Raw genomic sequence first — 17,347 nt, forward strand, 5'->3', positions numbered from 1 at the left:
TAGAGAGGGAAGGGCCCGCCTAAGGTCACATAGGAAATACAGAAGTCTATCATGCCACCTCTCCTCTGTGAAATAAACTTTTAAATAAAGCCTGTTGGCTGGAGCAAGAAAAGGCAGAATGGGCCTAGGGTCTGACCCATTAGGTCTGCCTTTGCAGGGGAGGAAGTACTCAATGGGAGACAAGGGAAAGGCAGCATATCCAAGTGGGCCCTGAAGACTAGCAGGTTTCATTGCACAGTCTGACAATATTTGCTTTGGCTCAGTCAGGCCAGTTGCAGGGATATATCCGGACAAACCCAAATGCAACAACCTTTTCTTTCTCATCAATCCAATGGCGGACAATACTGGGTAAACAGAGACCTTCTGAAGCATAAAGAAAGAAAAATGAACAGATATGGATGACTTTGGGGGGAGGGGAGAATAAGAAGTGATAACCTGTCATGTATGTGATCATGGCAGAGAATGTAACACTACAGCTGAATTTGAACCTAGACAGAGGATTCCAATATATTTCTTCCAAGATGAATTCATTTGGCTGTTAGGGGGCTGTCAAAACAGTTTTCTCCCTTCCCTGCTGCTATATCATCATGTAACTTTATGATTTACAAAGGCTATTCCATTATTTTTCATTGCATCCCAATATAGTTATTATTAGTGTTTAAGTGTTCTTTCATGATTTTTTCCCAAGGGTCTTACAAGAAAATCTGGGGAGTTATATGTGGTGCTAGGACTGTGGATTCAGCACTGCTGAGTACACAGTTTGAAAGCAGCTGGCAGATGAGGAGCTTCTCTCAGTCATCTGAGTCTCTGGCATCTAGCACAGGGCTTAGAACATACAGATACTTTGTGAATGTAAATGGATGTATCTGAAGTTGTTATCTGCAAATCAGATATTTTATTTCTAGTTCACCTTTTAATTTTACATATCTGGATTCATAGGAAGGTAGGGCACGTTTCAGCAAACTATCATTTTTAAAAAGCTTTCTAATAAGCTATTTTTAAAAGCCATTTTTTATTTTTATTGCTTTGGTGCAATATGTAATAAAAGAAAGGAGGAGGGAAAAAAAAGTCCCAGTAAAGCTCCACTAGCTATAACCATGAATTCTAGAAAGAGTTGCTCAGGGCTAGGCCAGGAGGCCAGCAGTCAAGCTGTATCTCGAAAAGCTCCCACCGTCCTCTCCATCTTTACTCTGACTAACAAACACTTGCAGGGAATCGATATTGAGCTTGAAACACTACCTTGCCATTGTCTAGGATATACTTGTCCATGACAGGTGCAGGAGCGGGGTAATAGGACGACGTATTTGCTTCCTCACTGAAAGTGCTCCGTAACTCCGGCTCGGGCTCGAGACATTCTGACTTTACTTTTTCCAAGTCAATGGCGGGACCTAGGCAGTTAAGAAAAGAGATCTGTCTAGAACTCCAAGGAAAATAAAAGGCAAATATTGTAACTATGCATCTATTAGCACATAGTGGCACAAAAAAAAAAAAATACGCTGGCTTATTTTTGTCCATTGCACTACACTTAAACCCAGCTGGAAAATAATGTGAGATGTAAATGTCATAAGGGAGAAAGTGGAAACTGGAAGGCAAGAGTGGACTAAGTAAATCAGGAGTAGACTTATAGGGTTTTCCTGTCTGAATGGAAATGTAGGGGACTCAACTTCCTACACAGGAAAGAAGTTCTGTTAAGACGGTGGGAAAGGGGTGGCAATTATTAGAATATGAAAATTGTGAATCTTCCCCCAATCTTCCCCATCTCTGTAACCCATGGTGGAGCAGGCCAAGCAGAAGAACAGAGGTGAGGGAAGCCGTGGAGAGAAATGCGAAGGCCTCCCCCTCCCCAAGATTTGGTATCTAGATAGAAGCATTTCAACCAAGAAATTAAAATACAATACAGATTAAGCCCCTGATTGCTTGATCTAGCAGCTACCCTGATTTTTATTTTAATGCAATCAACACAAATTACATGCAGTTTAAATAGTAAAAGGAAGCTAGATAAATGTGGTGGTTTCTAAGGGTGGTATTTTTGTCTCCATTAGCTTTTAAAAATGGACTATTTTTTAAATCACCTATTGTGTCCTGATTACCAAAGGGCAGAGGAACAGGATGAAAATGAGTAAATAAGGCCAAAAGACTTGATTAACTTTTGCAGAAGAGTAACTCTAAAGGCCAATGGAGAGTTTAGCATCTTGTAAATTCTCCCTACACAATATTGCAACAGTTGATTTCCATCAGAGCTTTAGATGCTGTAATAGCAGGTTCCCAAGGCTGTGCACATCATTTAAGTACCTGGTGAATTTCACGATGCAGTCTTCTCTCATACCAACCATGATGACTGATACAGAGTTCTGTTTGTATTATAGTCCTAACCAAAAATCTGGTCACAATTCTATGTTCACTTGCTACATCCTAGACTTTGGCTGGCAGTAAAGACATTATTAGTGGTTTTGTTACTAAAATTCCTCATGACTGTGTTTCCTAGAACAGGAACATCATTCCCATACAGAAGCCGAAGGCCTCTGGATGTGCCGTCGTCTTGGCCTTGAACACTACCGCATCTGCAAGATGGAATCTCTAGAGTGTCCATCAGTTTAACCATGAGTCTTGTATGAAGTTGAATGCAAGATGGCTGGGGAGCAGGACGCAGATGAGGAAGCATGCTCACATTGCTAGAGTAAGCTTAGGCACCATTTCTAGCTCTCTCTGTTTTACCTCTGTGATCACAGGTAGAAGACAGAGTGGAGGATGGGCAGCCTCAGTCATTCTGACAGCATCTCCCTGGAGTGTATAACCTATTCCAGGGCTGGGGCGGGGTCTTACATGCTTTGTTGCCAGCACCTGGTTGCTCTCCTAATGTTTGGTAAATGAATAAAAGGATGACAACAAGGAATGAATAATTCTAAAGCTTCAGAAGCAGATACCAACATTTCTCCACTCTTAATGGGAGATGTCAGGTTGAGTTTTTGAGATATAAACTCAAGTGGAGCATATGAGCCCATGGAAGAAGTTATTACTTTGGTTTCTCTCGACCAACTGGCATCTGAGTCTCTTTCTGTTCTGACATTCAACAACAGGGAAAAGGAATCGGCTGAGAAGAAACCAGCAGTCACTGACTCACAGGTCACCTCTGGCAAGATCATGTCCCTCCTTTTCCTTCTGTGGGAGGAAGCTGTTGAATAAGAGGATGAATCCAGTTCAACTCTGATTTTGGCCTGGTTCTCTCCCTCCATCTTCATGATGGCTGTCAAAGTCATCTTCAAATGACCACGTCCTTCCTTGCTTAGGTTTCCTATCATTCTCAAAATTAAAAAGCACACCACTGCATCCTAAAGGCTCAGAACAAGTCTTCCCTCTACCTCAGGGGCTTGCTTCTCATTCTCCCCTGATACTCACTGCAGGTCACTCTTGTGCTGTGTTGTCCCAGGCCTCTGTGCCTGTGGATGTGCTGTTGTCTTGGTCTCGAACACCACTTCATCTGCCTGCCAGGCCCCCATTAAACTTCAGAATGAGCTCAGGTATTTCCTTTGAGAGGCTCTGCTCCTATCCCTACCTGGTAGGAGTCTCTACATTGTAAATACTTCTGGCAAATTGCATTCATCTGCCAACCTGGGTATTGTCAACATTTTGATGGTGCAGTTCTTCTGGGGCAAAGAATTACTCGTTGCAATGTTGGGGTCTAGGACGGTGCCTGGCACATTGCAGGCTTTCAGTAAATTTTTCATGATATGAGAATGGTGAGAGAGAGTTGTGGGGGAGCAGGGATGTAATAGGCCAAAGGGAAGATTCGGAAATAAAGACCTGCTGAGTTGGAATGCTTGGGGGTGGAGTTGGGGGTGGGTGGGAAGCTGTTCCCAGAGGTTTTTTGCAGCCCATGAAGTAGCAATTGAGCTGTTAAGTAGAAATTGGAAACATCTAGCCAGGAGAATGGACAATTCAGAGGAAAATCTGAGGGAAAGCAGATGGGAAGTTGAGTTTGGCTCCTTCCCCTTTTTGGGCCCCTCCCCATAATCAAACTCCATTCCAAAGTGTTTAGCACTCTCCACACATACACCTTTCCTCCCTGCTTCCTAGTCTTCATGTCATCCCCTCTGCTCCACACATTCCACCCCCATAGCCAGCCACCTATGAAAACTCCACCAGGGATTCAAGGTCTGATTCAAATGCCACCTCCTCATGAGGCTGCCCATGCCCTCAAGTGGAGATTCTCTTGTAATTCTCTGTATCTCTTGGGTTGAAAATTGGAGTGACAAAAGTATTTAAATTTCAAGGTTTCCACTTACTGTTGAGGTGACCTGTGGGCTTCCTCAGGTCGTGGAGCTCTGGCTTTTCTGGGCCCCCTATAAGTCCTCCAATACCCATAACAATCAGATGCCTCATTTGTTTCTATGCTTGTTGCCCCTGCTAGATTGAGGCTAAGGGCAGGGAGGGACTATGTCTTTTTTTTTGGCAGAGATCAGGGCTCAGTACAATGCTTGGTTCAAATTCTAGCCTCAATAGTTACTTAACCTCTCTGATCAGCCACTTCACCTGACCAGGAAAGAAAAACAGCGACTTGGCAGTATTTAAGATTCAGTGATTTAATCATCTGTACGAAATGACTGATCCAGAGTCTGGCACAGAGTGACTGCTCAGTAAACAGTGGTTCATCCCTATGCCCCTCCCACACATGTGTATTATCTTGGGTACTCAATTCAGTCCACTAGTAAACCATAGCTACTGTGAGCCAGAGTACCTGCTGGTTTGCTTTTACCCATAGCGCCTAGCACAGGCCTAGCACAGAGCAGGCCTGGCACTCCGCTGCACACCCACCTCCCCTGTGCCTACCCTGGTCTTCCCAGAGTTTTGTCAAATGCCAAGGAGCTTCTGGATCTCAAGAAAAACTGTTTCCTAAGATTCTCTCAGCACTGTTTAACACTTGGTGGCTGCCAGGTGTTAGCAATGTTCCCTGCAACAGCCTCCTTCTGAGGCATTTTTATGGAAGATACCCAGGGCCTCAGCCTCAGCTCGGAACAGAGACGAGCCAAGGGCACTTTTTGAAGGGGTTCATCCCTAGACTTGGGTGTCAGTCCCAGTGCATGACCTTAGACAAGTCACCTCACCTAAGTCTTCCCACCTGCCAAATGGGGGTTATCTTGTCATCCAGGCTGATAATGCTTTTGGGAGAGCCTGGCTCTGGAGCGGGTATGGGGCAGAGGCTCAACAACAGCTCAGCAAATGGCAGATGAGGGAATGAATCAATCAGCAAACTGGGGGGGTTTAGTGTTACAAAATCAAAAAGAAAAGGAACAAAAAGCATGTGGTCTCTTTGGGGAGAGAAGAGAGGACCACTGGTGCTTTTAATTTAACAGGGGGGTAAAACACATCATTGCAAATTTTAGTCGGCTCCACAGCCGATGTTGGCAATTTACATCTCATTACAACAAATGCTTCAGATTGCTGTTTTGCTTTTAAAAATTTCTGAGGCATTGTTCTCTTTCAAACACATGTGACCAAATTAGCCACAATAATAAGCACTTGCGCTAAAAGACAGCCTTGTACGATCTGGCGCAGATATTTTAAGTAACAAAGGAACTTTTCTCACTTTGTGGGAAGAGTAGGAATTTAAAAAAATGAGGGCTTTGATCCACTTCAGGTTTATTTTGGGGGACATATATATTTCATGGTGAGAAACCTCTCAGCTGGGTAAAAGAAGCTTTTTTTAAAAAGCCTAAAAGGTAGTGCTTCTCTTTTCATTCAGTCATTCATGATCCCATTCATCACACATCACACTGACTGCATCTCAAGAGCTAGACCCTGTAAGAGCACTCGGGACCCTGACACAAATAAGGCATGTCCCAGTTCTGGAGAAGCTGAGACTTTAACGTGTGAAATGCTGCGAACTCACATACAAACAGTTGTGATTTGATGGACAGTGGATTTAGCATTGGAAAGTTTGCTTCTCTTTTAAACTTTACCTTTTAAGTCCAGGAACCTCTTCCATAATATGGGTACCACGGCCCAGAGTAGAGGGCGTGGTAAATGTTTGTCTGGCACAACAAATACATGACATTACACTATTCTCTACTTAAATTGGACTAAACCGCCTGTTCCTTCCGAAAATTTTTCTAAAAAGCTAATATTGGGTCTCCCTGGTGGCGCAAGCGGTTAAGCACCACACCATGAAGCAATCCGCAGCCTCTACAGCATGAGTTCGATCCCTGGCCGGACAGGGAGCAACCCCCATAGCGCAGCAGACCTCTCCTGCCTCGCCTGCTGCTCCCCTCAGCAGTGTATTTCAGTCAGTCTGCCTGCTCTGCCCACTCTGTCTCTGGTGAATCCTCTCACCCCCTCATCTCTGGCCTGTACCCCAGCTCTTGTATGCATAAATGGATAAATCTTTAAAAAAATAAAAAAAATAAATAAAAAGCTAATACTTGTGTGATTTCCAAGAGGTTCAGCAATCACCTATTTTTGGATACTAACTACTATTTCTGATTTAGGGGAGAAGCAAATAATACTAAATTTCTCTAAAATAGTACTAAATCCTTTCAGTTCCTTGTGCAAATGAGTCTGAAGTTTTTCTGCTGTAGGTTAAACTTTAGTTTCTTCTTAAAGGCAGAATGAACCAAGTCACAATTCTTACATGAACACAGAACACCTACCATAGCACAGAGGTACATATAGCAGAAAGGGCAGGATCATACCTTGCTGAAAAGGGCCTGACCATGGGAACAGCTATGCCACAATGCAGGAAGCGCATAGGGCCTTAGAAAGAAACAGGAAGATGGTCTAGCGCCAGGCAGGTGAATCCTACTCTGGGGATCCCATCACCTCTTCTCTAAGGCCACCTGGAAGTACCTCTGCATCTTTCTTTCCCCCTTTATCCCCCCAGGGAAGGCAGGGACAGATCTGATATCATTCCTTCAGGGAGAAACTACTAAGCATCTACTAAGTGCCAGTCCTGGGAGAGGTGGCCTTGAGTGATTCAGTCCAGTACAGGAAGAGAAGGGCAGCAGAGCATCACCATCCTGTATGACTGACCAGGGTAAAGAAAAAGACCTAGGAACAGAAGCAAAGGAGGGGTGCTGCCATTGGAGGAGACTAGGAAGGCTTCAGAAGGATGGACACACACTTCTAGCTCGGACATGTAGGGTAGACAGGCAGGAGCTCGTTGGGTGTGAAGGACTGGGCGGGGTAATTATCTTCATATGGGGAAGGCAAGTGGCACATAATTAAGGCCAACTGACTGACCAGGAATAATTGAGGCCAACTGACTGACGAGGAAGTAGCTAGGGTGACGATCTGCACAGATTTGGGGAGGGAGACTGGCTCAGTGATTTTGGAAAGTTCCAGGGCAGAGGTGAGTTCTGACTGGAGTTTTGATGGGTAAGGTCCAGGGAAGGGAGGGGAGGACCTGCAGGAGGGATAGGATCACAGTAAACAGTGGTCCTTCAGGGCCTCCTGCCCCTTTCTCCCCATTTTCAGAACATCTTCTGTGAGAGAGCTGGAGAGGGCTTTGGAGGGGAGACAGGGGAAGCCATGCTTGCCTGGGGCGCTGATTGGGCCAGGTGCTGCAAGCTCATAAGGATGCAACCTCTCCAGGAGCCAACACCACAGAGCAGCAGACTGGAATGTACCTGAGAGCCCCTTCTCACTAGGGAGAAGCCCACAGCTGCTGAGTGGGTCTGAGGCCCCAAGGGAGTTAAGGTATTTTCCCTGCTTAGAGGAACTGTAGATACTTTCTCTGAAAGGAAAGGTGACTGACACCTACTGTCTTCTTTGTTAAGAAACTTAAAGTTAAAACATTTTTTTAGGGCCTCCCTGGTGGCGCAGGCGGTTGAATGATGCGCTGTGAAGCTGTCCGCAGCCTCTGCAGCGCGGGTTTGATCCCGGCTGGCCAGCAAGAATCCCACATGGCACACCGGATCTCTCCTGTCTCGCCCGCTGCTCCCTGCAGCAGTGTGTTTCGTCAGTCCGCTTGTTCTGTTCCCCACTCTGTCTCCAATGAATCCTCTCACCCTCCCACACACCTAGACTGTACCCTGGTTCTTGCATACAAATAAATAAATCTTAAAAAAAAAAAGAAAATAATTTCTAAATTTAAAAAAAAAAAATTTAACTTTTTAAAATGTATAATTCATTTAACTCCCCTGTGAGTGATTGTTTATTTAACCTATCCCTGGTTAGAAATAAAAAGGACAGCCACTGTCTTGTTCCCAACACCATCACGGTGTCCGTGGCCCTCCTCATTAAAGTGCTGAATGAAAGTAGTGAATCCTCCTGATAGCTCTACAAAATAGAGCCTCTTATCTTTGCAGAGACTCAGAGAGGTAAAGTAACTTGCCAAAAGACACAAAGATAGTAAGCACTCAAATTTAGGAGTGACTCCAGAGACTTGCTCCTTCCACTCCCCTATACCTCCCCAGCTCACTGCAGTGTTCAGATTTCCTAGGTTTCTCATGTAATGTCGGCTCTGTGGGACCCTCAGCTCATCTCTGACCTTCCCAGAACTTCACAATCATGTAGGAGGCAGAGGGGGAGTGTCGCCAGGATTCACGTCAGCTCTAAGAGAGCTGAGTCACTTTGTCAACCAGTGAGCAGGGAAAACTAACCTGGCTCTTGCCCCTCCCTCCCCAGCTAACTGTCTGGGCACAGAAAGCACTTGAAGGGTGGCGGGGGCGGGGAGGTGCGGGGGGGGGGTACGGGGGGGTGCAGATAGCACGGGTCTGCCCTATGAAGCGGCACTGAAGCATGGCCCTGCCAGAAAGCACACTGGCTGAGTTGTGGGGGAAGCAGAAGGGCATGAGAGTAAATAAGGCAGGTGTCACAAGGGCTGTCCTCAGACTTCTGAGGTGGTGCTGTGGGGTACAGTGAGCCTCCCCCAGACAGGAGTTGAATTCATCATGTGACTGATGTCTCCCAACCAAATCAATCCATCTGCCTGGCTTTGCTTGACTTCCCCTCAGGCCAGGAGTCCGTCCAGAGCAGAGACCATATGGGATTCATCTTTACTAAATGGTTGATTGGTCTGCCTGGTTTAGAGGAAAACAGCAACTCAGAGGTTGAGGGACCAGACCCCAGGTCACTCTACTGGGGAGGAGCCCGCAGGTACTGTTTTTTGCTGGACGGGGGCAGTTTCTAGTTGGTCTTCCTACTTCTGCAGCCTCATCTCTCCCTCCTATCTACCTCTTCCCTGTCCAGGACAAAACTACTTGTAGTTTTTGAATAAATCAGTCTCTCTCACAACTTCAACTCTTTGTTCAGGCGCTCCTGTTGCCTGAGATACCATTCATTGCCTCTTCATTGAGACAGATCTATCCAGGCCCTTATTTGGGGGCCTTCTCCCACCTTATCCTCCCTGCCCAAGTCACGTAAAGAACCCTCCTGTACACCCTCTCCCAAAGCTCTGGAACGCAGCAAGGATCACACTGCATTCCAACTGTCTCCTGAGACTGTGACTTTTTTACAAAAGTAACAAGATCCTAACTATTCGACTTCCTTGTGCCCATACAAGGCCTGGAAAGAGGAAGAGTCCAATAAATGTTCTTGCATGAAAACATTTCCCTTCAGGCAGAGCAACCTAATAATGGAATGGCCTGCCCCACAAGGCAGGGCATGAGCTGTCTGTCTGCAGGGGACTGTTTCAAGAGGCTGGGTGATCACGCCACAGGGAGGCTACAGAAGGTTTCCTGCCCTGTGCAGGAGGCTGGACGAGATGAGCTTTTAAAAGACTATGGTGCTGGGCTTCAAGAATTACCTCCAATCCAACTCTGAGCCACTTGGAGCAGCAAGGTAGGGTGTGGACAGTCGCTGGGCCCCGCTAACCCCTGGCTCATAGTATCCCTCCCTTTTGACTGAACATTAACCTTCCACTGTTTCACGGCGATGAATGTGTTCCAGTTCCATGTGGCATTGGCATGTCCTGTTCCCACTTAGGTTCTTAGTTTTTTTCATCTATAAAGTGGAGGTGAAAAGTTGGATTGAGTTCTCTTTAGAGAGATAATTTCTTTAAAAACACTAGGAATTTTCTGGTTGGTATCTTAAAGCCACATAGTTTAGCATAGCAGGAAACATCAAACCCAATAACTCAAGGGGTCAACCATTTCAGAGCCCACTGCAGTATATGAAAGGGGTCTCACATGAGGGCAGGCAGAAGACACGGTCACTACAGAGGCACAGGGGTTGGGTGCCTGTGAGGTCAGACAGCCTGTTGCAAGGAAATGCAAGACAGACCTCAGTCTCAAATCTGGTTCTACCATTTCCTGGTTATGTGACCGCAGGCAAGTTCTTTAATCTCTCTGAGACTGTTTCCTGATCTGATGATTCTGTCTACTGCTGAAGCTGTGCTATATATGAAAAGCATCTAGCATCCGGCCCCAAGTAGGCACAGGTCTTCAGAGAGGACAGTAAGGAACACATAAAAACCCTTTTCCACCTCCACTTCCTCGGACTAGCAAATGCAGCAATAAACAAGTCTGTCCTGTGCCTGCACAGAAGGCAGCCACCAGCAGGCAAAGCCCTCTCTAAAGGGGCAAGTGCATTCCCATTCTGGCAATAGAGAAAAGCCCAGCTACTCGAGCATTGGCTGGCTGTCCAAGCAAGTAGCAAAGGGTCAACCTTGATTTGTCCCTCAGCTCCATCATCCTTGCCCCCTAAAAATGAACTTTAGGGAGAAAGAGGCAGGAGGGTCCTTCAGTGTCCTATCAGTTTGAAATCAGCTCTTAAAATAATCCAGGATGGATGTGGCTGATTATGAGGCAGTCATTAGCGCAAAAAGCCATTCAAAGTGGGGATGCTAAGAGAGACGATTTCAGTTCTTACTATTACATCTTTTCCTCCATCCAAGTTAAGGAGGCACAAGGCACCACCGGTGGTATTGACTCCACTTTGCCACTAACTGAGGCAGGTGGCAGGTTGTGGCATTCCTGGGTCTTGCCTCTAGGATGCAGACACGAAAACCTGACCCTGCAAGGATGTCTCTTGGTCATCCTCTTCAGTCCTCTCTCCAAGTCCAGCCTGTGTGAGCATTCTTGCTTATTGTGAGAATGAGAAAAAGGCTGAAGGAGATGGAAAAGAACTCTAAGATAAATAGGCTCCATGAGGCATGCCCTGGCAGAGAGGAAATTGAATCATAAACAGTGATGTCTGAAGAACTGTTGAACTGGGGTCAAAAGGAGTGGTTGAGGACTGGAGTTGGGAAAACGGGCGGAAAATTCTATAAAGAACAGACCACTGAATTTGAAATCCAATTCAGGAGTAGCTGAAAAATGGACTAGTCAAATATGATTTCTGAGATTTATAAAGGGGATGTAGCAATCTCCAGGAGTTACAACGTTTGACCAAAGGTTAAGATATGCTAGACAACCACATCTGTGCTCTGCTGTAGGACAATGAGGGCCTATGATGTGCCAAGCATTGCACACACACTATCTCACGTACACCCTCAAGTGATCCTACATCATTAATGTCAGGCCCACCAACTGCTTTCTGTATGCCAGTCCTTGAGCACAGGTCTTTATATGCATTTGTTCATTTGATCCTTTTAAGAACCATAACTTAAGGGCTGGCATGATCATTCACTTTGATTTATAGATGAAAAAACTAAGGCCCAGAAAGTTTAGTAAGTTGCCCAAGATAACAAAATATTAGCACATGGGGTCCTGCAAATCCAAGTTTCTGATCTCAGGGACCTTTCAGGACCTTAATCACTGACTTGGCTTTCTTGCCTGTACGTGGTAGGCATTAAGATCGCCATTTGACAGAGGAGAAAACAGAGGCTGAGGAGGGTTAAATTGTTTGCCTGAAGTCGCACAGGTATGGATTAGAGGGCTGAGATTCAACCCCAAGTAACATCAAACCCCAGCTACTAAAGCCCAGGCTGCCTCCTGTACAGAGGAGAGCTGGCAGGCGGCATTTGGCTGACATTAGCTGCCTTTTCAAAGGCACCATCAGAGACCTGTGCCTAAAGAATCCAGCTCAGACTGCAAAGGATTTTAAAGATCAAAGCTGGTATTTTAACGGACCTTGGGCAGAACACAAGGCACGAGCCCAGAGGGGAACAGAGGTGCTGGAAACGTGGCTCTAAAGTGCCGAGACAGGTCTGCAGGCCACAATGGCTTTCCCCTTTTTCAAAACTTTCAACTAGCTTGTGATCTGGCCAACAGGGATGATAATCTCTTCTTTCCATATTCTCCTTTCTCAGCTGAACATAATAATCCTTACTTGGGCCTGCAATGAGGTTATCAGAACAGTCCAATGAATTAAACATGCCAAGGTGCTTTAAAATTTGTAAAGCATATGTGAATAACGGTTATTATTATTTTTATTTGTGCCTCTTCTGGTTAGACTTCATCATTTCCACCTACCTTCCTGAACAAAGTGCACATGAAATCTAAAAACACCACATGTCTCCCTCCTGCAATTGCAGCACCTGCTTGGTTCTGTCTGGTGTCCTGCTGTGCACAAGTCTTCGACAGTGTGCATCCTGAAGGCAGGGATTACATCTTCTCCCTTTTAAATATCTCACAGAGCACTTTTGAGCCTTCACTGAACTAGCATTACTTGAATTGCACCGAAATGTACTGAAATACCCTAAGTGGGACTTAACAGTGCTACAAACTGAGCCTTTATCTTAGCCATGGTCTTTGATCTCTACAAATAAGAACTCTAGGTAAGGAAAAACCAGAAGACCCTAGAATTTACACCTGTTCACATACCAGAGCCACCCTTGCAACTGGCTCTCTACTGTTCTGCTCCCCTCATCCCTCAGAATTCTCTGCCAAGCACCAGTTTATTAAATATAACTCTAGCTTGTGAATGTTTTCAAAAGGGACTGTCATGTTCATGTCTATATTCCCAGTCCCTGACACGGTGCTGGTACAAAGCATATACTCAATAAGTGCTTTTTGAATGAATGAATGGATTTATGCACAAATAAATATGTACTTTTAAAATGAGAATATCTTTGCTTTTTGTGTCTTCAGCATTTACTTCTTTGGGAGAGTGGGCAGGAAAGGCCAGTAAAGGAATAAGAGACTGGTATTTATCAAACTCATTAGCTATTTGTACATACACGTTCCTCATTGAATTTTGCCCCTGTCACAGAGGCCCTGGGAGAAGGGACCCTAGATTAGAGTGAGGTTCCTTTCATTAGAGAGGTCTACTTCCCATGCTGAGATCATAGAAAAGTTCTGTTTTACAGAGAGAAGATTTCTTTGGGGGGTAGGGAGTTAGGGTAGGTCAACGCATGTCAGTGACAACGAAGTTGGAGGACTCAAAAAGGCCAGATGGGGCGAGGATCAGAAAGGCAAGCAGGACCGGGTGTCTGGAGAGCCCGGCAATCTGCCATTTGCTGGGCTTGTTTCCTCATCAGCAACATGAGGGCAACAACCTCCATCCTCTCCAAGTTCCTTCACATCTCCATGTTCTACAGAATCTTTGCTGTTAAAACCATCTTGTGTTTGAGATATGAATGAAAGAAGAATGAATAAATGCACAAATGAAGAAGCCATTGGTTAAGTCTCTGAAACATCTTCTCATACTATGTTGCTGTCATCCCCCCACATACTGCCCCAGCCTGCATAGGCTGTACCATCACAACTCCTGCCAGGGGACCTGCTCACTACCCCAAGTCCCCACAAGGCTCAAGAGGCCAGGTCTCTGCTCTGTGCCTCCTTTTACCTGCCACCTGCGGGACCCCAATGGCTGGGGGAGTCAGCAATAATTCTTCTAGGGGGGGAGCCTTTAAAAACAGGGCATCTCCTGCCCTTCTCAGGTCCCTCATCTCTGTATTTGCTTGTTATGGGATGGGTGATCCAATATGCAAAGACAAAAGACCCTTGAGCTGGGTCCCTAGGTGAGGTAGACAGGTGTAAATACACAAAGACATAAGCCACCCTGAAGCCAGACCCCAGGGGGCTGGGACAGTGCAGCCTGGGCCACACATCAACCTCAGTCCAGGTCATCTCGTTAGAGGACACCTAAGTTGAGACTCAGACAGGGTCTCTAAGTCACGTTCTGGCTGCTCTCAGGAGCCTTGTCACAGTCTCCATGTACAGATGAGGGGCTGCTCTAGCAATGGGGTGGCTGTCCCAAACTAAGTCCATCTTCAAATGTTAGCACCCCCACCCCGACTTCTTACTGCATTTTAATCACATGCTTATATGTTTACGTCCATCAGTACATCCTGGCTTCCAATGCCTTAGTCTTCTTTGTGTCTCAAGTTCCTACACTCAAGAAGTATATGGTCAGTGTCAGCTGACTGACTGAGTGAACAAATGCACAAACCTATATAGAACCCCACTGATCCTCTGTCATAGAAGATCCCGAGAGGTAGAAGTTAGTTGACCTGCCCATACAGCCAATAATTGGTTTGGGGAGTGAATGTTAAAAATTAAACAACCCTGGGCCTCCCCGGTGGCGCAGCGGTTGAGCGCTGGGTTGCGAAGCTGCGCGCAGCCTCTGCGGTGCCGGTTCGATCCCCGGCTGCTCCCCGGCCACCAGAGGAGGGTCCCACATGGCGCGCAGACCTCTCCTGCCGCCCGCTGCTCCCCTCAGCAGTGTACTTCGGTCCTTCTGCCTGCTCTGCTCCCCGCTCTGGCTCTGGTGAATTCTCTCGCCCTCCCGCGCTTCTGACTGTACCCAGTGCATGTATAAACAAAACAAACAAACAAACCAGCAAACAAATAAATAAAGCATGCCTCTATAAAAAAAAATAATAAAAAAAAAAAAAATTAAACAACCCTGCCTTAGCCACTTGTTAGTAATGGTGTGGAAAAGGAGCTAAGAGTAACTGAACATCAACTGAATGCCAGTCACTCTGCTGCTTCACAGGCTATACGGGGAATTATTTTTGTTTTAGAGATGAGGATGCCAAGGCCCAGAGGTGCTCTGCTTAGATTGTTACTCACTCTTCCCACCCACCCACTACTGCCTGGATAACACGAATTTGGCTTTCAGGCTCCAGCTTAGAAGTTATTTCAGGAAGACTTTCTTCCCTGATCCCCCCAAATTCAGTGGGGAACTTCTCCTCTGCTGTCCGAAGCCGATGCCTTGTCCCTGAGATGGCATTTATGCTTGGTGCTGTCACTGATTATGTCAGCAGCTGTCTCCCTCATCAATCCTTGAGTTCTTCAAAGGACAGAGGACAAAGATGATATCTTAAACATATCAAACACTGACCACTAGGCAAAACTCCAGCAAATAGCAGGAGCCCAGCTATATTTGTGAAAGAAAAGAGGGAATGAGGGAAGGCAGCAAGGAAGAAAGACAAGGGAGGAAAGAAGGCTCCCAAGCCTCAGAGCTGGGAAGTGGGCAAGATGGGGTTTGAATCCTCGTGAAAACATACAACCTTCCCCGAGGGTACAGACCTTTTTTTTTATTTTTTATTTTTATATTCTTGTCAATTTTTCTTAGAACGTGGAACTTCATCATCTTTCAATTAACACGTGTGATCAATGGGCGCTGGGGTTTCACAGGTCAGGGATAGTAGGAGTGACTTTTCAAGACCTGAGGGCCTGAGTGGGGGTGCTGCCCAGGGTGGGTGCTCCACGCAGACTCGTGGCTTGGGCTGATTTATGTTCATGCCATCCCACTGTGTTGACGACAGTGATGTATGCGATCAGGGAAAGGCCAGCTACCGGCTCACACAACGGCATGCACGGCCCATGGATGCAAGAGCCTGGAAAGAGCCAGACACTGCAGCTATGGTCAGGGCCAAGTTTGTCTAAGTGTTTTAAGACTAAAAGAGGCCCGCTCATGCAAAATGCAGTCTTCCTGCCCCAGAGGTTTAGGAGTAGTTTCAGGAGTTCAGAATCCATTCACAGTCATGCAAAACAGGCAGTTTCTCTGAAAGTTGAAGTAATTGTATGGAGAGTTTTTGCTGTTATCGTGCTTTTTGTCCCCCAAGAAGGTTGCAAAAGATGTATCATACAGTTCGCAATGAAAATAAAAATGATTCATCTGAAGACCAGGACACACTTTTTCTCTGAAAATTCCAGTTCTCTCTCCATCTCTGACTTTTCCTCCAAGACCAAGACCACTTTCACAGAGTTTTATTTTTTAGGGTTTCTCTTTGAGATTTAAATTTGATAAAGAAATTTGGCAACTTTTTAAGTTGTGCTCCACATGAGACCTTTAGTGTCACTGTGCACCTATGACTATGGGGGAGTGGCCAAGGTCAAGTTTGATGTGGTGAATGGGGACATGACCAGGCTAGGGATGCAAAACTTGGCTTGAGAGGAGCTCTGTCTCTGCCTCCCCAAGTGACTCTGGGTAAATCCCAACCTCAGTTTCTTTCCTTGTGACAAGGACATTAAAAGTCCTCTTGGTTGACTCCCTGAGCCATTCTGAAGATCTATTGAGACACTGCCTTGGGGATACACTTTAAGAAGTAAAATGCACCTATCAAGTAAAATGAGTAAGAGCACACTTATCGAAAGATCAGAAACATTGATATCTAGTATCTAGACATCAGACACCTCCCTTTTTTGAGTACAAAATTATATGTGGCTTAAACTTTGGGGATAGAACTCGTGTTTTTGGACTAGATTATTCCCATTTTAGACAAAGCAAGCTGACTCAGCGTTAATGACTGTCCTCAGGGAATGTGAAGATTATGAACTTGTGCTATACTAACTTCCTCAATACTGACTAGCAGCTGTCTGGATTACTATGTTCTGAAAGAGTGCTTCTCTTTCCTTCCTGTTAAGCAGTCACTCCTCTCTGTGGTCAAGGCTGCCATCTATCAGATGTCCCATGATTCCTGCTTCTAAACCACATTAGATGAGAAAACCTAGAAGTCTGTTTTACAAAACTGGTTTGTAAAAATCAGATGCAATAAAAGAGGCTATGGAGTTCTATGAGCAAAACGAAGGAGTTGTACATATCTTTATATTAATCTTCCTAAGGTTAGAGGTCTGCCTGATAAAAAATTGGTTAATGTTTCTCATTTCTACCAAAATAAGTTCAGACACCCCAGGTCCCTAGAATGTTGAAGACCTTCAACTGTCTGTCCTCAAACCACTGTTACAGTATCCTCTTCTTAGTATGCTCCAGATGTCTTCCCATACTCCGGGGCTGCTCCCCTCAGTGCCTCCTATACCAGGAAACACAATCTCTGCTTCAGGGCTCAGTTTGGGGCCCGGCACCTTCCTAAAATCTCCCACAGCCACAAATAACCCCTCTCCATAGTTTGAACTCTCCTGTGATTTTTCCCACATGTCTCCCATGGCATTTATCAGCTGCTGACTTAAAGTAATACACTTTTTCAGAATCATGTCTAGTTCTCTTTACTATCCTGAAACCTCCCAGGAGAGGTTTCCTGTAACCGCTAATACCGCCTCTTGCTAAATGAATGCATAAATGA

General features: G+C 45.6%; 1 protein-coding gene across 13 annotated transcripts in view; it reads right to left on the minus strand.

The window, feature by feature from the left end:
- Positions 1-17,347, minus strand: part of LOC119235247 (AGBL carboxypeptidase 4) — a 940,458-nt gene that overhangs the window by 192,719 nt on the left and 730,392 nt on the right. For 8 of the 13 annotated variants that reach the window (XM_054691772.1, XM_054691773.1, XM_054691774.1 and 5 more), the window contains one exon: positions 1,240-1,388. The exons of the other annotated variants lie outside the window; for them this stretch is intronic. In XM_054691772.1, the coding sequence (XP_054547747.1) occupies positions 1,240-1,388 (149 nt within the window). The remainder of the gene's footprint in view (positions 1-1,239; positions 1,389-17,347) is intronic. 13 annotated transcript variants of the gene reach the window in all.

Source organism: Talpa occidentalis, unplaced genomic scaffold (assembly GCF_014898055.3).
Source record: "Talpa occidentalis isolate TD23 unplaced genomic scaffold, MPIMG_talOcc4v2.1 talOcc4.9, whole genome shotgun sequence".
NCBI classification, from domain to species: Eukaryota; Metazoa; Chordata; class Mammalia; order Eulipotyphla; family Talpidae; genus Talpa; species Talpa occidentalis.